The 19,508-nt window shown below is 42.0% G+C and overlaps 1 protein-coding gene across 6 annotated transcripts in view; it reads right to left on the minus strand.

Annotated features, from left to right (window-relative positions):
* Positions 1 to 278: 278 nt before the first annotated feature.
* Positions 279 to 19,508, minus strand: part of fam13b (family with sequence similarity 13 member B) — a 69,094-nt gene continuing 49,864 nt past the window's right edge. Inside the window, exons 8-24 of one of the 6 annotated variants that reach the window (XM_080900180.1) lie at positions 17,348 to 17,392; positions 14,732 to 14,812; positions 14,229 to 14,376; positions 11,791 to 11,888; positions 11,052 to 11,103; positions 10,551 to 10,671; positions 10,016 to 10,087; positions 9,164 to 9,437; positions 8,754 to 8,895; positions 8,401 to 8,482; positions 7,544 to 7,738; positions 6,687 to 6,901; positions 5,706 to 5,789; positions 5,509 to 5,604; positions 5,044 to 5,414; positions 4,273 to 4,374; positions 279 to 3,487 (exon numbers count right to left, since the gene is read on the minus strand). In XM_080900180.1, the coding sequence (XP_080756306.1) occupies positions 3,364 to 3,487; positions 4,273 to 4,374; positions 5,044 to 5,414; positions 5,509 to 5,604; positions 5,706 to 5,789; positions 6,687 to 6,901; positions 7,544 to 7,738; positions 8,401 to 8,482; positions 8,754 to 8,895; positions 9,164 to 9,437; positions 10,016 to 10,087; positions 10,551 to 10,671; positions 11,052 to 11,103; positions 11,791 to 11,888; positions 14,229 to 14,376; positions 14,732 to 14,812; positions 17,348 to 17,392 (2,302 nt within the window). In that variant the 3' untranslated portion in view covers positions 279 to 3,363. Of the gene's footprint in view, positions 3,488 to 4,272; positions 4,375 to 5,043; positions 5,415 to 5,508; positions 5,605 to 5,705; positions 5,790 to 6,686; positions 6,902 to 7,543; positions 7,739 to 8,400; positions 8,483 to 8,753; positions 8,896 to 9,163; positions 9,438 to 10,015; positions 10,088 to 10,550; positions 10,672 to 11,051; positions 11,104 to 11,790; positions 11,889 to 14,228; positions 14,377 to 14,716; positions 14,813 to 17,347; positions 17,393 to 19,508 lie in introns of all 6 variants that reach the window. The other 5 variants (XM_080900179.1, XM_080900181.1, XM_080900182.1 and 2 more) reach the window with 5 other exon arrangements.

Below are 19,508 nucleotides of genomic sequence, written 5' to 3' on the forward strand. Positions count from 1 at the left end.
TATTTTCTCATTTTCGTCAATGAAGGAACAACTGAAAAAGCATTCACAAAGTAAGAAAACAGTTACAGATGCATACGATATATTAATGCGTTAAAACGCGTCACGTGTAGGTCGACTGGAGGAAATGGGAGGGAGCGTCTGATGCCACATCCCTCCTGAAATCTCGACTGAAGGAATTTATAGCAAAATCCCATCTCAAGGATGTCCTGAGGTTTTCTTCTTGACTTCAGACTGTTTGTAGTTAAAGGAAAAACATAATTTCTGTCTTTTAAACTAACTTCATGACAACTTTTATTTAAATCACTTTAAATAATCAGTTAGTAAAAATGTGTCCAATCTCTAAAGTATCTCCAGGAGGACCTAGGAGACGTCTTTGAAGAGGAGTTTTGCTCTGAATTCCTGGTGTGTAAAACAACCATGCACGTCAGATGGGTAAGTGTGAGATGAAGCATACTGTACACCGACAGAATACATTTACATTTGTGAATTTTACCACTCTGCTACAGGCACAATGAAAAACAAGTCGACAGAAATAAAAGCCCTTCAGATATTGACGGTGGATCGCTTTTCTTCACTTTTTTGATGACGATAAAAACTGGAATGTTTTCAGATGATACATCTGTCATTGGCTTTTCAATCCCTGCTAGTTTCACAGACTTATTGATACGTTGGATTTCAGCAGTGCCGGCGTGACGCAGAGGTAAAAACACACTGTCCAACCCCGAAAACATCGTACCTCAAATGTTCACTCGGGATCAAACCCACAATGCTTTTTTGTGTTAAAGAGAACACAAACATATTATTGCTGCTTCTTCATGGCACAAATAATGGAAACAATTTGACTTTTTTTTCATATGATTATGTTCTTGTTTGCCATGCAAGCTCACTACAGTACAGCTTCTATATTAGCTTATATTACACAGAGCAACAAAGTAATTCAGAAAACAGAGCAGGTTCATGTGCGTCTCGCCACAGTGCCAGACTAACGTCTACAGCTGGTTTTACAGTTAGTGAGTACATACAAAAGGATTATTATTGTCGTTACCACACAAAATAATGGTTATGATACTACAAGCAGTATTCATAATATTAATAATAATAATAAAAAACACATTCTCAGGGCATCACAAACAATAATAAACCAAAGGGGGCCAAACTTAATGTTTGAAATAATTTAAACATTTCTTTTGACATTCATTCCTTCGGGTATTTCTTTTTTTTTTATTTTTATTAAATGTACAGTATAATTTCTGTATAGAAGTAGTGCTTCATTTCTAGAAATACAAATGGAAAAAAAAAAAATTATAAAACACAAAAGGGCTGCATTCTGTGAATGCTGTGCAAATAACATCTTTTTACATCAAACTTTTTAACTTCAACTGTCCCAACTTCTCACACTCCTAATAATCTTCACACAACATAAAAGGTTCACCTCATTCATAGCTTTGAATGCCCACCGACAGACAGACTTGCAGCCACCTCTGAACCAGGCAGAGAATTGTGCGTCAGCTTTGTCCTGTGCGCCTAAAACATGCAAGTGCAGATTGAAGAAAAACGACAAACAGCTGACTGACGAGCTCGCAGCTTAAAACCAAAATTCAGTGACTGTCGGAAACTTTTGTCCCACACTTTAAAGCACGCTGTGACGCCTCGACTCTTACTGGAAACAATAAAAGAAGAGCTCAAATCAGACTTTGTTCCCCTCACCTGCCCTACTTTGACCTGCCAGCAGGAAATCAAACTGCAGACCGGAGGTCAGAGGCACACCTAAAGACCGTTCACTCGTTAAAAACACCCTCAGCTCTCTCAGTATTGAGGACATCATGCTAACATACAAATGATCTGCTCAGCTTCAAATTTCAATTAAAACCTCCAGATTAGTCACAAGACTACTAATGCCCGCTGCCAACATGCTTTTGGATTCTCAGATGAAAAACAACACAGACCTATTTATCACCCATAACTCAGGAACTACAATGTGGCAAACTGAACAGGAGACGGATGAAACACAAGGAGCCAAGTCACAGCTGTTTCCTGTGAGCATCTTCTGTTTAATGAGGCCTTGGGAACTGTCGAAAGACTTAAAGCAGCATTTCTTTTTTTCTTTTTGCAAGATGCTCCCACATCACTGTTTTTTGAAATGCAAACAAAAAGTAGAAGAAAACGCCTAAGAATAGAAAATAACGAAAAGAATTAATACTTTTGTTGGAATAAATCTTGTACGGTGTACATCATCTTTTTAAAACAAAGCGGCTTTGAAATCTTGTGGATGAATATTTAAAATCAGTCAGAAGGTGAGGCATCCAGGATGTAAGGATGTTAGACTATTATTATTAAAATGACAAGTGAAAGAGGTTGAAGCGCAGTGCGAGACGTTCCAGATGAATCCGAAGTGTGTTGAGTGAAGAGTGTCTAAAATGCCAGTCCTCGAGCTGTCCGATGAGATTCCTCAGAAACGCAAAGATCGACGACAACAGTAATGTTCTTGAAATCAAAAAGTCAAAATGCTTTTGCCTTTTTCTTCCTGGTCAGAAAACCAGGAGGTGAGAGACGAGTGCAGAGTCTTGAGTCAAATTGGTGAGATGATGATGATGATGATGATGATGATACACACAGTGATTAGTTTCTCTTTGTCTTTTTTATTTAAACTGCTGTTTGTTTTCAGATGATATGCAGACTGAGGCAGCGGGGATGGATGATGGAAGTTGCTTTAAGTTTGACCAGCGGCCGTGCTGCATTCACATCAGGGGGAAAAAGTTGTAAGAACGCACATTTAACTTTAAAATGCTCAACTAAAACCTAGGTTTCAGATATTTGGCAAAGCACCTCGGTTTGGCCACACATTAAATGACGGCTTTACTTTTCCAGTGTTTGTCCTCACACACTTGCAGGCATTTGGCAGATTGGATCACTAACAAGTTTAAAAAAAACATTTGAGATGTCATTCCATTTTTTAATTTGAGGAAATGACACTTGAAGCCGCCCTAAAATATTCTTCTGTTTGATATGTGGCAGAGTCAGTTATGTGTTTCTCTTTGTGAATATTTTGGGTGTTTCCGTACCATTTTAATTTTTGTGAGGCTATTTGTAGCTTAGCTACACCATATGTCGTATTTACGATTTCGGTGGCACTTTTATTTTTTATTTTTTTACTTTTTAATAAAAGCAGTCAGAGCTGACTTAATTTCCCCATGATGTGGCTGCAGGGTACCAACAGGAGGTCATTTGTTGTGTGTTGGACTGTTGGCTGCAGTCTTTGTTAAACTCTCCAGGCGTGATGACAGGCTAGACGTCCTGGGCGTAGCGTCGCTGCAGTGATGACAGCTGATGTGTGCGGGGACAGCGGATATTTGAGGAAGGGGTCTAGATGGATTTGGAGGAATCTTGCTTGCTGATGAGGACCTCCAGCAGGCGGAGTTTGGCCTTGATCCTCTTGTACTCTCTATACGCCTCCAGCATCGGCACCCGGTCCTCCTTCTGAACATTTCTAAAAGGGGAACGAGAGCAGACAGAGTTGTGAGGTTTCTGTTGTGAGGTTTTATGTTTTTATTTTTCAGCTCTCAGCACTTTTGCAGCTTCCATCTGAAACGCAGACTTTTTATTAGTTGAATTTCCCTGCCGTTCCCTTCAGTTTGCTGGTCGCTTTCAGCCATGTCGGACCTGTTAAGTTACTGCTGAGCATGGTGAACCTGATCCAGCTGCTCCTTCACTTCAGCTAATTTGTTTTGGCAGGAAATGCAGTGTGTTTATTGCCAAGCAGGTGGAGCTTCAATAAGGATATTTTTCTTGACTAAAAACTGATCTCGGAGAAACTTCTGCTCTTTCTAGTCAGTGGATCACTGTATCGACAGTGAGAGGATGTGACATCTCGAACATATCATGAAGGTAAAAAAAACTTTTTTTGCCTCGCTATATGGTTCTCACACCCCGCCTGGCTTTCATTTTCACAGCTTGGCCAAATTACCTGCCACACACAGGCTGAGACTGTTTTTCGCTGATCTATCCAGACAGACAAAGCTCTAACACAAAGACTTGCCTGTCAGAAGGTGTGGTATTTATTTTTTCACAATAGAGAAGCTGTGAGAGACCAGAAAAGAGCTGCATGGAATACAGAAAAGGGAGTCCGTCACAAATGTATACATCCTACATAAAGGTTGTCCTGATTCAGTGAATAAACAATCTCTGCTGAGTTTAAAAAGACAAAGCTGAAATCATTGAACATATGTGATGTAGCTGGACTTCATTCCTTAAATAAACGTGTGTCCCACCTACCTTCCATTATGCTGATAGAAATCTTCTTCAAACTCTCTGATGGTCTTCCTCAGTTTCTTCTTCTCTGCTCTGGCCTTCCACAGCTGTTCCAGCAGCTCTGGCCTGGAGGATGATGGGATAGAAGAGGATGCTGTAACCACACGTAACACTACAGTGGTGTGGAGACATGAGAACAGCTTTATTCTCAGCAACATTTGCTCTCTTTAACACTAATAATCACTTAGCTTATAAACCAGAAATTAAAACTTGAATTCAGAGAGAGAAGGTGACCAGTGTGAGCAGGAAGTGACCTAAACAGGAGTCACAACCTATAAGAAACACATCACAGTTGGACTCAGGAACCTGAGCTGATCAGAGGTGTGAGTCTATGTATGTTAATGCCAGGCATTATCCTGTGACACGTTAAACAGATTACACCTCAGCTGCTGAAACCTGTGTGAAAACTGTGTCACACTTCCTGCTTGTATCTGCACAGTTTGCAAAGCAGAAGGATACGTGAACATTTCCTCTCCAGGGTTTAGTAATGAACACAGCAGGCTACACTTCTCCTGTCTTTGAGATGAAGGCAGAGGCTCAGTGAACTTGCAGCTACACTGAGAGGAACAACTGTAGACCTTTACATTTGCAACAAATATGTATTCAAATTCACAATATCACCCAAATTCAGTATTTCTAAAATGATAAACAGCTGAGCAAAATTTCAGCGTAACAACACATCAGTTTTTAGGCCCTAATGTCGCATGAATGCGTCTGCGTGTGTTTTGCTCTCACATGGATGAGGCGTTCGAGCTGGACAGACGCAGGTCGAGCGCCAGCCTCCCCGATCCCTCCTCCATCTTTTCTCTCATTGAACAGTCGCTCTGTCGGTCAGACTGGTTCTGGCTGCTCACGGGCCCGTCACTCGAGGTCATTGGGTCGATGGCCATGATAACCTCGGGGCTCTGCATCTCACCACCGCTGCTCTCTCCCTCTTCCTCCTCCTCCTCCTCTTCTTCTTCCTCCTCATCCCTCTCCTCTTCTCCTCCACTTTTCTGCTCTTGCTCCTCCTCCTCTTCCTCTTTAATTTCCTCCCAAAAGTGAGCAGTTTCACCCTCAATGATTGGCTGCAGGGTTTTACTCCGCCTCTTACTAGATGGAGATACCTAGAGGAGGGAAAGGAAGGTAGATGCAGTTGATCCGTTGTCTGCTGCATGAGTGCTGCTAACTTTGTGTCTCTGGTGGAGATTGTGAACTTACTGCAACAGGTGTAATGCTGACTCTGGTGAGCATCTGTTTGACCAGCCTGTAGCGGTCGTACAGAGGTTTCACTACCAGCCGCTCCTCTCTGGTCACCTAGAAGGACAGGTGAAGCGACAGACCTGGTTAGAAGGGGTTTCTTTTTTGCTTTTTAAGGCAAAGACAAATCTTTGCAGAATTTAGGTTTTTGAACGTACCGGTCGACCGTGCAGCCCTTCGTAGTGCAGCAGATTCTTCTGCAGGACAGTCTTCTCACAGGTTAATTGCTCTTTTGTCATCTTCTACAGAGATGCACAGATATTTAACACTCAACAGTGTCTTTCCTGGTTTTAATATTACTAGTCATTAAATGTGAGGAAGGGGAAAAAAAGATCGACTAGTTTAAAACACAGAGACGTAGAAATAATGTACGTGTAGTTAAAAACATAAGAATTTTTTGCTGAAATGTAGGGCCTCACAATCAGAGCACAGGCCCGCGTCCACATGCCCGAGCACAATGTGCTTGCACATCACCGAGCTGAGGTGACCTGCCGCGCGCTTGTGGGTCAGTTTATTCTGAAACAGCTTTCATACATTTGCTAATTTTCTGCATCAAAGTGCTGCAGAATCTTGCGTCGTCACTGCTTACTTTCCATCTTGCTTGTTTACTTGCTTGTAACTTCCTGTCGCAGTGCAGAGCCCTGTTAGTGGCTGATGGCCTTGCAACACCTCTGAACCAGCAGGTAACTGCCATTGTATGTTAATAAAACAAAAGTAATACATTTAACTAACTAGTATTTAAACTGGTGATGGGAGAAGTTCACAATCAAACTATTTAAATTACCCTTAAAGTTATAGTCAAACAATATACCAGCAGTTTGTAAGTTGTAGTCTATAAATTTTGTGCATGTCCATCAAAAAGATTTCTTCTCTTCCTGTAGAACTTAAAAGCATGAATTGAAATGTAAAAATAACGTTTTTGTCAATAAAACTGGACATGTTTAGTTCTGCTAGGTATGTAAACCTACACCAGACCTTTTCTAAAGGATTTCATAAACCCCAAAAAACTCTATAGGTTATATTCTGTTCTTTTTCCCCATCTTGACAACTATATATCTGATCCACATCCTTTTTATTTGTCCTGTTGCTGGAGCCCTGGATAAGTGCAGTGGCTCTGCTGGAAAATATCTGGTCCTTACCTTGATATCATCCGGCCAGCCGTCCTCCTCCCTCTTGTCTTTGACTCTGCATTGGATCAGCTCCAGTGTTTCCTCCCTTGTAGGCCGCGGGCCTTTGAGCTCCCCTGCTGCGTCATGAGCACTGTGATCCAGTGTGGATCCAAAGCTCTTGGGCAAGGTGTTGCTGCGGGGCCGAGTCTGAGGGCCGAGCTCGGTCTCTGCACGGTGTTTGGCATCTGGGGAAGGATGAACACATGAGGTTGAGGAGAGAGGAAAGAAATAAGGGCAGGGATAGAGAGAGAGGGAGAGACGTAGAAAACAGAGAAAGTCAGTTAAGGCATGCAGGAATTTATCCGTCACGATTACAATTAACCCATCAGAAATAAGGAGAAAGAAGACAGTGTGACAACACACAAACACACCACCACACAACATACAAAGCCAAAGACAGAGAGCAAACTTTTTCCAGACTATTTTTTGTAACACTGCCAGACAGTAAAATCACTAAATTCAAAAGGCCCTGATGGCTGTAAAGGTGAAACACTTCTGCACCTTCAGCACCGCAGCATTCTTGTTTAAAGAACTGATACCAGCAGTTAGACATGTTTTTTTGCAGTTTGCCAACATTTTTAACATGTCAGAGACCCAAAATGTCTGGCAAAAAAGAGAGCTTGTTTTGTATTTTGAAATCAGAACCATAAATGTGTAATTTCATCATGATGCTTCACACTTCTCACCACCTCTCCGTTAATTATCCCATGCCAACAAGCTGTTTCAGCAGACACCGAAACAAGGAAGCAAGATGCTCTCACAAAGCCGCCTCGCTGTGACTGTCAGTAGTGTTTGAGATGTCTACTTACTGAGGGGTTTGTACTTACTGAGGTGAAACGGTCTAGAGCTGAGTAGGCCTGAGTAGGGGTGGAGCGGGGGGGTGAGTATGTGATGGGGAGGTGAGCAGATAGAGGAGGAGGAGGAGGAGGAGGAAGGGGAGGAGGGAGCATGGTGGCATCTGTGTGAATGGATCAAAGCCTGGTGCCTCAACGTGCTTCTGGGCAAAAGGTGGTGCTGGCGTCCTGGTTGGCCGATCAGTCAATCAATCAATCAATGGGTCGTTGGGCAGTAGGAGGAAGGAGGAAAGTGAAGAGCGGATTCTCACATTATTGATTTCAGTTTTGATTTGAAACAGTGACAAATGTTTTGGCCGCTGCGTTACTCCATAAAGGAGAGCCGGCACCTCACAGGAAGGAGGTGGACGGGCGTCCTGCAGGGTTCGTTCAGTGTGGTGAAACAACGGGAGGAGAAACATCCGCCGGCAGAAAAGAATTTCTATACATTTTATATTTTAATATCTGATTTTGGACATGCTGACTGGCAGCCAAACCAAAAGCTTCTGCAACCACAGTTTGGGATTTCTGACCAAATATTTTCAAATACTTCCTTTGTGTGTTTTCCGCTGCTTCACCTGACTGAACTCACCCTGCAGGTAATGAATGTGGGTTCACAAGGACGCACCAGCACACTGTAGGGTGGGAGCCACGCATGTGAGAGCCACGTTGACCCTGAGCACGTGCATGTCTGCGTATGTCTGTCAGACCAGCATACATGCCATGTTGTCACAAAAGGTCAAAGGTTGAAAGTGGGGTCAAAATGTCCAGCACAGAACAGGATGGCATACAGACACTCTAACCCCGTCAAGCACACATGAATGCATGCCGACAGCAAAACGTAGTTGTACCTTTAATCTGCCTGCGGATCTTGGTCAAGTCAGTCATCCATTTGAGGACCTTGGGGTTAGCTGCCTTATCTGCATGAGAAGGCTGCAGAGAGAAGAGGGGGGACACACAGAGACCAAGAGTTGGCATTTCACCGAAAACATCAACAACAGCTAAGACACAAATACAAAATTACATTTTCAGAATGTGTGACAGTGTAAGCAATTAAACAATGTGTTGGTGTTTCTGATGCAGAGGAAGATGACTGTTTGCTATAACAGCCTGAAGAAAGCAATAACTGACTGGCTCCTGCAGTTTTTTTCTTCTTCTTTTTTTTTAATTACTACCTAAAAAACCATTAAAGTTCTGATTTTACCTTGTAGTTTCTCTCCTTCTCAAACTGCTCTTCAAACTGTTTGATTTTCTTCTTCAGATGCTGAAGCTTTTTGGTGAGCTGGTGCATCACCGAATCTCCTCCTCTCATCGCCTCTTTGGAACCAAACGATGCTCGCCTGGGCCTGAGGATAAATAGTAGACTGGTACTTGATGGCTCTTTTTGACTCCAGCTCAGCCCTTAAAGGGCTTTTTACTACAAGCCACTTTCACACACACTCTAGCCCCTGAGCCACAGCGACCCCCCCCAGCATGACAGAACTACCAAAAAAGAAAAACAACCCAAAAAAACCCTTCGGGTCTCAGACCAAAGATAACGATTTGTGGGTGTCATTATAACCATTAAACCCTCCCAAAACACCAGTCTTACAGTGAATAAGCTACACATCATACCTATGTACTTTGGTGGGTGAAGTGGCGTCCAGATCCTGCTGGAGAAATCTCTGGGCACCGTGCACACCAAAATCAAGAAAGCGCCGTGCCAGCAGGTGAGGGTGGGAGCGGGAAGAGGAAGGGGAGTCATCCTGCCCTCCCTCTCCCTGTTCCTCTTCACCACCCTCCTCCAGGGGGAGCGGAGGGAGAGGAACCATGCGACCGGCCAGCGGGGAGAGCTGTGCCTCTCCGCTCTCGTTGTCATCCTGCCAGGATTTAAAAGCTGGGACGGGGTCTGGAGAAGACGGAAAGAAATAAAGAGAGGAATCAAGCCAAGTAAAAAGAGGACAAGAAGGAAGGGAGAGGCCAGATGATTAATCCCTCTCTAGCAAGTGCATGAGAGAGAGAGAGGTGTTATACATATCATGATGGACAGATATGTACAGCAACATTTTATTTTGTTTACTTCCATACCTGCTGACTCACGCTAAGCCTGATTACCGGTGTATTTACAGTCAGTGCTATGCTGCCAAGTTGAATCGAGGAGGAAGAGAGAGTGTAGGAGGGGTCGTGACCAATAAGAGCAGCAGAATCAAAGTGTAAATTAAAAAAGTAAGAGGGAAGAGTGAAGAAAGAAAAAACAAGTTCGCCTGCTATCTCATGAAATCTGATGGAGGGAAGAATGTTACAGGGAAGGATTTATCACGATCAGCGTCACCACGCGCACATTTGAAAAGCCGAGGCTATTTTAATTATATTTTAATATAGTTTCTTTTATTGTTGTCACCCGTGACCACCATTAAAAACAATAACAAGGACGAGTGAAAGGAGGGAGGGGTAGACTGGTGAATGGGCGCTTATGAAATGACTTACCTTGGCCTTCCTTTTGCAGATGCATCAATGAGAAGTCGATGGGAGGGAGGTGGAGATGGGAGGGGGGTGACGCTGTTTGGATGGACGGAGGAGAAGTAGAAGGACGAGGAGGAAGAGGGACAGGGAGAGAGATAGCACAGAAGAGGAGCAGTGAGGTCATTCATAACTTCACTCACCAGCATTCATCCAATGTGTGTTGTGTTTAATTGCAAACAAATGCCACCAACGTCAGTTTTTCATCACTTATATGAGAGAATTTATCCAACTGAGCAGGTTTGAATTGAGATCTCAGCGACATATTTAAGCTTAGAGTAAAAATATTCCATAATTTTTATATTTAAGTAAGAGTAATTCATACAACAATCTAAATGAAATTAACTTTTCCCATTATGTCACTTTTATTAGATAAAATAAATTAATTTAAAGTTTTAAAAGTCTGTTCCTCTGCATAACTTCTCCAATGCCACTTTAATTTTCTATGAATATTTATGCTGCACTGAGCAAGCTGGAATTCCCAGGATATGATGGAACTCACCTTCCCATTGGTTGTTGGGAAAAAGCTGGAGGTGGGAGGAGTCTGGTTGGCATGGTGACAGGTGGTTCCTGTTGGGCTGGCTGGTGTTGGCGTTGTGATCACAGCAACATGAACTGGAGTCCTGGAGGAGTAAAAAAAAATAAAATCAATAAGAGATAAAAGAAATAAGGAAAATGGACCAAATAACTGAAGGTAAATTTGCAAGTGTTTGAAGGAATGTTGGCCTAAGGTGTTTTTCAGACCAGCACCTTTGTAACCAATTTCACCTAGCAACTTCCAGCAACCACTTGCCAACAAATCAGGGAATAAACATTTCCCCCCAGCATCTGCTGGTTTCCATGGGGTCACTGACTGCTCTGTAGGCCCGTGTAATTAAGGCCTTAACAGATACTTAAAAGCTTTACTGTGAAGGTCCAAGCCAGTGGATGACATAACCATGGCTGTAGCCATTGTTTATATACAGTCTATGAAAGGTGTACATTTCCACATCCTGTCACTTACACAGCTTATGGTGACAGTGTGCTCCATCGTCACAAGAGGCTGATTGTCCTGCCTGAAAATGAAGATTAGAATGAAATAAAATTAGATAAACACTCAAAATTAAACCATAAAGGAGATAAACACATTAACACTCCACCAGGGGATGTACATTTTCAGTACTCTTTGGTCCAATAACAAGAAGTACTAATATGGTACCCCTGTACAGACTCATCTGGATAAGTGTACTTTTATAAAAGCTGTCCAATCATATCACTCTCACCATATTTAGTCTTCCTGAAACCTTGCCTGGATAACAGCTGACGAAGAGTCACACCACAGTCACACAACAAAGAAATCTTTCCGCTGCACGAATAATTCGACGAGGAAAAAAACTCACAAAGCTGTAACCAAAATCAGTGCTTTGTGTAGTCAGTATTTTGCCTGTTTTAAATAAATAGGTGTGAAGCAGCATTTGTCAGTTTTAACACTGCATGCCACATTGATGGCGGTGTAATATCATCATATGACATGTAAAGATACACAAGAAGGAAGCAAAAGTGAATGAGAGAGACTGAGATAAAGATGCGTTTCAGATGCAGCATAAAATGTGAGCTCTGGTTGAAACAGCGTGTCAAAGCAATTTGCAGAAGGCAAGTGTCTGATCAGCACGGCAACACTGCTGCCTCTCGTTTGCTTTGCATCGAAACTAAACTCTGAGGGTAAATCCAGGCAGCTGGTGTTTGTGAAGTAAACAGCTCACCTGGCAGTGTTTAAGTTGTTCTTTGCATCGGTGACAGACTCTGCATCCAGGTCCATTCCTGAGCTCTCCTCCAGGGTGGGGACAGAGTCCAGTGAATTCTGGAGGAAAAAAGACAGGACAGCAAGATGTTCTGTTTAACTTAAACAGGAATAAGCAGAGCAAGAGACAGGAATGGGCAAGAACACAAACTGAGCTACACACTGGAGTCTAACAGAAATAAGTAAAACACTGTAATGCTTCACTTCCTCAGTTAATGAGACAACACAGAGATGTAGCACTCCAACAGATCAAATGTTCACAAAATACCCAGAATACAGTGAGGTAATCATAAATGCATTAAATAAAGCTCTTTCACCTTAAATAGTTAAGAATTTAATGCTCCTTAAAAATTAGAGGTTAAAAATGCCTCTGCTCATCTTCAACAACTCTGTAAACCTTGAAAAAGTTACTGGACTTCTTGAAGTTTGTGAGGCTTTTCAGTCCTGAAAACAAAAGGTGGAGAGTCCCACGTATTTAACATGGGGGTTGTTCTCTTTGGAGGTGGTTTGGAGAGTCGTTGACCCAGTATTAATCACGTCATGTGCATTGTCACGAGCCAAGGTGGGAAAAAAGGTGTGGCTTAATACCATCAGGGAAGTTAAGGGTGAAACTACTGTGAAACCTTGCCCCACCCTATCATGTGACCTACTGACTCACATCTGAGGTAAGTTGTGAGTGAGATTTGAAAAACCTGGGAAGGGTTCTCAAGGCAGGTTGGCTTTTGGCTCAGCTAAATACGTTTTTTAGGGTTTTCCACTAGCTGGTAATAACGGGTACCACTTCTTTAGTACCTACTCAGCTTCCGAGCAGTCTGAGGCGAAAACGTGACATTAACAGACCGCATGCCACCGATTGGCTAGTCAGTGGCATCACTCGATGAGTCATGAGAGCGACATGCATTTTTGTGTCAGATACAGAAGATGTCACAGGACGTTGCTATAACAACCTCATGCACATAAGTTGGTAATCAATTGTAATGGAAAATGACTGAAACCAAGTAGAGTCAAGTCAAGCTGAGTAGGCGCTACAGGAAAAGGAAGAAAAAGCTACCATTTCTGTTCATAGATCTTTTTCATTTACTCCTCTTTCAAGCCATCTGTCTTTTCAGTCCAGAATGTGAACATTGGCATCGTTGAAAGAGAGTTTGGGAGTTTTGGATGAGAATGAAATGTCTTCACAAGCTTAAAAACGTCCAGATACCTTCTGTTTCCCCCCCTCAAGTTCCTAAGACTAGCATCACCTGAATGACTGAGAACCTATACAGACGACTCTGTAGGAACACAAAAGTCCTCATCATAAATGAGAAGACATTTCACAGCGTGTATGTTATGTGGACATACACATATTGAACTCATTGTTAATAGCACATGGCACAACTATACAACTTTTTAAACATAAAACCAGTGTAAATACATGCATGTCTGTGATGATGTAGTACAGTGGAGCAGCTGTCATTCTTTGGCTCTTGGCTGATCTATTTAAGGACTTGGATCAAGATTATTGTTTCTGTGACAGCTTCTCCTCCAGCCGTGGCTCTCATCTCCCTGCCTACCATGTTGTCTCCTCCTCACCCCTCCATCTGGAAGCTAACATGGTTCTTGGGATAAAAGCCAGTAAGGCTGAATGGGGGGCACTAGTAACAGGGTTTTGATTTCCAATGAGACAGCTTCAATAAAAATGTATGTGATGTGCACAGGAATACAAAGAATATGTGCCGTGTATGTCTGCCTAAAACTAGATATTGAAAATAAAGAGAAACATTACTACTCTTCAGAATGTGTTAAACAGATAATGCATCTCAAAGCATCATCATCTGGATAATAATTTTATCAGTTCGTATCTATTCTTACCAAAATGTGAAGAAAGCAAGGTCAAGAATTTCCAAAGCCCTTGAAAGTAGCTCCTTGTTTTTTAATATAGCATCCTGGCATATGATAGGTATAAAAAGTGGCAAATGCGTTCGCCAAACCTTGAGAAAGAAGCTACTCAGCACTTTTTCCAAGTACAAAATGACCTTATTAACATTTAGTTATGACTAAATGTGTCTGCGTGTTTGTATTTGTTAAACAACCCTCTTGTTTCTCGCTTTCCCAGTAAATTTCCAGCTATTGTAGCGATCAGAGCAGAACAAAGATGGGCCTGTGCTGATAATATCAAACACATTTCGCCTTGGAATGAAGCGACACACTGAGATGGGAAGGAGGTTAGCTATGGGAAGCATGCTCTGAGCCCACACAGCAGCTTGCTACGATTTTCTTTTGTGTCTTATCATCTGATGTCACTTTCTGTTTGAACACAGGGGAGCTGCTGTTCGGCCAATGTTACAGTAACAGGCAGCGCGCGCAACTAAAACAAAGATTCCCTTTCTGGTTATCACGTCATGACGTCCCCCCACTGACCTGCGCTTCTCGCTGATTTTGTTGGATGTGCTGCTCAGGCTGTGTGAGTGGGGTACCCCCTTCTGTGTCGCAGGCACTGTCTTCAGGGTCAGTTTGTTGCTCCTCGTCTCCATCACAGCCCTGGTCTGCAGGCTCACTGGGACTCTCCCTAACATATCACAATGGAAAGATTAATAAAGCAATGAAAGTACCCTTATTTAAATATAAATTCATAACTTGTATCCAGGGGAATGCTATGCAAAGTAGCATAATGCTAAAGTAACCTCTAAATGTGTTTATCTGTAACGTGAACCATCTGGCTGGCTTTGTGCCTTTGTACATGAGATTTGCTATCTTGGAAATGCTTCTTTAGAGTCATCTGATGCCACTTTAAAACACTGAGCAATCATGTTTGTACCAACAGGTGCAACTACAAAGTGCAACAGACATTTAATTCATGCGTGCATAGAAACTTTGTGGTTTCAGGTCTGCCTGTGTTGCACTCTCACCCCTGGCTGTCGTACCTGCTGAGGTCTTGGTCGATGGAGTTTTTCAGATCAAAGAAGTGCTGCTCCACTGCAGCCCTGATGGTCCGCTGAATAATACTGGGAAACAAAGCAGAAATACAAGTTAAAATGATGTTTAACACTAACCACTGTCCAAAGAGTTCAGACTACCTTTAAAGAGGATAAGCAGAGTTTCCAAGGTTTACATAACTAATTTGCATGAGATCCAGTGACCATGTTTTTTTCCTGTTCATTCAGTGCAACAACTCCACAGAAAAACAAAAATAGATAACCTGAAAATAACATTATCCACCTGAAGTATCCACATAAAACGAGCCACAGCAATAATCCAAACACCCAAGATGCTGGGCATGTTTCTCTGACTTCTATCGAGCAGAGAAAAAGTCTGTGACGTCAACAACTGTTTTGATAACCAAAACGAAAATACTTCAACCATGTTGCAAATAGTCAAAGCTGGAGACCGATAAGTTCCATCTGTCGTCCACCTGCCAGAATCATGCGCACTATTTAGGCTTGTGTATGTATTTATTTCTGAACTGCAGTAGGACACGATGTATCAAAAACCTAAAAAGATAAAAACTGATTTGCAGAGTAACAACTACCCAACATTACAGCACTACCATCACTATTTTTTTAATCCTTCAGTTAAACATGTTTTTTTTAGTGATTAGTATACATGCTTTAAAAACGCTCACATAATGCCTAAAACTGTTGACATCAACATGACATCCTTAGTTCAGTTACACTGACGAGGTTAGAGGGCTGTTTTTCCAGATTTAATTAAGATGTTTGTTTTTAGCACTACCTCTGTGTCTGGAACCTCTGCTGATCAATTAACAGATAAATGGCATTTATATGTTCATCTTTATATAGTAATTAGGTACATATAAGAGACATTTATTGAAGTTTAAGAGTGAATAATATTCATCATTTTCACTCAGTGCTTTTTCCCCCCTTCTGAGCTATTTAACAAGTCCTTATTAAGCCAATGGTGCGGCCCTGGTCTAAAAGGATTAATATGGAGTCAGGGAGAAAAAAAGAGGGGATGTTAGAGCCTATAAAAGGTAACATCGGCAGTCACACGCTGACCTTTTCTGCACCGACATGCAACGCCTGATCCACCGGCTCTACTGAGATTCCATCTATCTGGCTTCAATTACTGGACCATGTTTGTTTGATCATAATGTATTCCTCCCTCATTTACTCTGGCTTCATGCAGTCTGTGAGTTTTGTCACTGTTCCAGCTTAGACGGCAGCAGAGCCTAAGTTGAATGGGAAAAGACCCAACTCCCCCATACCAACTGTTCACTCACTTCATCTGCTTTCATCACGTGTTATTCCAACTTTTCCTCTATTTTTCTATCATATAACTTCTGCTCCTTAAGCTGATCCTCAAAGTAAATGTCCAGACAGTGACACCAAGTTGTCCCAGGTACTGTAGATACGCATGAATTTAACACATCGAGTACCTGATGCTGGAAAAATAGCTGTAGGGGATTTTCTGCTATGTCCATTTAAGGCAGAAACTCATAAAGCTACTGAGCTGAGATAAATGAAATGTAGGTGTCAATATATGAACACATACACTCAAACTTCGCCTCCACCTCCAGGAAGCTCTACAATAATAACTACACTGCACATCACACACAAACAGCCACTTCCAGAAATAAACACATAAGCAGTAAAAGATGATGCACTTGCACTCTTTCCTACTTACATAGACACAGAAAGAAGCACTTACACTCACACAGCGTCCAAATTTTTACCTCCCAACAGGGAAACTCGGTGGGACCTGCAGGGTCCCTCTTTTTAAATTTAAGGGAAACTTTTTTTATTGGCATGTGCGTTATGAAAATAGATTAAACTGCTTTTTTAAAATCTGCACAGCAAAAAACTGTCTCCCCATCTCCATCATCATGTGTTTCTTCTTCTTTTAAAACCATCTTTACTATTTTCTGTCAAATTGGTGGGCAGCTGAACATGTGACAATTTAAACTCCTTTGACTGCTGGTAGTGAATTCCAGCTTTTATGTTTAATTCCTCATTGTTTAAGTCTAATAAGTAAACCCACATTAAAGCGCTGTACAAAGAGAAATAATTGTATTCTGCGTCCATGCTGAGCAGCGTCGAAGAGACGGCCTGACTGTCATGTGATTGCAGTTCGTGTCCTTGAGACCGTCAAAGTGCCACGCCATGCAAAACGCTTTACTTTAGCTTCCTAATCAAAACACAAGGCCGGCTCTCCTCCTTCCTGCTCGTCTCTTCCTCTAAACCTTGTACAGTTTTTAAAACTCACTTGTCTCAGCAGCGGCTGCACATCAATCTCGATTTCTATTATTTTATTCGCCTCTTGAGAAAACGCTATTTGACTGCCTCATCACGCTTAACATATAATATGGCTCTGTCTTTCTCTTATTGATTATTTGCAGTTTCATTAATATTATATTCTAACATGAAATGCCTTTGCGGGATATAATATTAAGAATTATTGAGTACATATTTTATTACAGCTTATGATGTTTATGATAAGTTGTTGTGATATAATGCGTATGTTAGCGTGAGTTTATGTCTAAGTATGCCATTGAGAGTGTGTGTGAATATGTGGAGACTTACTCAGCAGAGTCAGCAGGCAGGATGGATATAGGGGAGAGGTGGGAGCTGTAGAGCCAGAGAGAGGAAAAGCACAACAAGGTTAGAACATCACGCACTCCTCGACTCCTGTCCCGCACTGACCTTGGAGGAGGCGGGTGTCGAGCCGCAAGAGTCAAAACAGGGAAGAAGAATGTTAGCAATGCTGTTAACAATGAGTATGTCTGTGTATTCTATACGTGCATTAGTGAGACAGAGCAGGGATCGAGCACTGAGGTAGTAGAGGTGAAATCAATGAAAAACATGTAAAAATTAGCACAGTGATGTCTGAGATGCCCTGAAATGACAATTTCAGCAAATGTATCACGCGCACAGTTTTAGTCAGTGGCGCCACTCTGAGTGGGCAGATTGTTATTTAGGCTACAGAGCTCTGCTTGACCCTGCTGATCAGATAGACAGTTGTGTATGTAATGTCATACTTGTTCTTCCATAAGCAGGGAAGTGTGTGCGTGTGCATGTGTACACGGCATGAAACAAGAAGTTGGCTGTGATGTGTCTCATCACTTGATTCACAAACACACCCACTGACAGGCACGCCAGGATTTATATAACTAACACACACACACACACCTACCTAAGACGTGTCGGTGCTCTTGGACTTAATGCGAACGACCTTCTGCTGTGTGTGTGTGTGTGTGTGTGTGTGTGTGTGTGTGTGTGTGTGTGTGTGTGTGTGTGTGTGTGTGTGTGTGTCAGTCAAGGGGGCAAACTCGACTCATTAGAAAAACAACAGCTGACGTTATGCAAGCCTTTCATGTGTATGTGTGTTCTGGGTCTGTCTCTCACACACACACACACACACACACACACAAACACACACACACACACACACACACACACACACATGCACTTTTAACGCTACAAGAAGTGCTCAGGTTGATCGATAATGACTGAATTATTAATGGCAGATAGGAAACCATAATGCCCTCTCTTTATTCTTCTCCTTCTTGCTACTTTCTCTCTCTTTTCTTTCTCTGGGGTGTTTGTCTTCCATTAGCTATGTTTTAAATCAAATCTGCTTCTGTTTATCACTCTATTGTTTCTTTTCATTCATGCTCACTCAACCCCAAAAAGCCTTTTTAGTTTCATTACTGCATCTCGAGCTCTCCTTTCTCTTCCGCTTTGCTTCTTTTTTTTTCCATCTTACTGACTATGAAGGCAGCAAACATCCGACATTCCCTTCCTGAGAATGTAGCCTTGATCATGAGTGAGTGTGAAGGCAGGACAGACAAAAAGGAAGGCGCTCGTATTGCAGAGACCTAACAATGAGTCAACCAGAACACACACACACACACACACACACACACACACACACACACACACACACACACACACACACACACACACACACACACACACACACACACACACACACACACACACACACACACACACACAGCTTTGCTTCAAGTAGTTGGATTAGAGCAGCTCCTAAAGCCTCGACGGCAGACACAGATAAGCCCTTAATAACATTTTAAGGAACCACACCTTTTACGGCTATTTGTTGGCATTAATACTCTAAACCCTTTGTTAGTGACCAAAGTATAAATAGTTCAACTTACATTTAGTCTCTACATATATGATGACCACTAAACTTTGTATTATTCAAACAGATTATGACAGATTTTTTTGATTTTACTAACTGCATTATTATCTACGTCTTAAAGGTGCAGAGATGAGCGCGTCAGAGTAAAAGGGATGCTTGCCAGAATCACTCAGATCGCATCAGGTTAATCTGCTGCCTCCTCCCTGGATCCCTCTGCTAGAAACATCTCTCCCGCAGCAGGGTCAGTGGACACAGTCCAACTTACACACCACCACAATTAGCACTCTTGTGTAAACTTTGTAGTCTTGGTTATAGTAATCATCACAACTCAGCTCTTAACTTGATATAAATCAATATCAATAAATCAATATAAATAAAAAACTATCATGTACGTTTGGCCATTTTTCTCCAGTTGGATTACATGGGTTTCCATTTGTGAAGAGCAATATTTATACATTCATAACATATTTACTGCTGATTTACCACCAAAGGATTATCTCAGTCAGCACTGCCACGGTCTAAACACGACTGTTATTTCCATCTGTGTTGAAAGCTATCCTTCCATTTGCTGCTGTGCGT

The sequence above is a fragment of the Rhamphochromis sp. 'chilingali' genome (genome assembly GCF_963969265.1).
Source record: "Rhamphochromis sp. 'chilingali' genome assembly, chromosome: 13".
In the NCBI taxonomy this organism is placed as follows: domain Eukaryota; kingdom Metazoa; phylum Chordata; class Actinopteri; order Cichliformes; family Cichlidae; genus Rhamphochromis; species Rhamphochromis sp. 'chilingali'.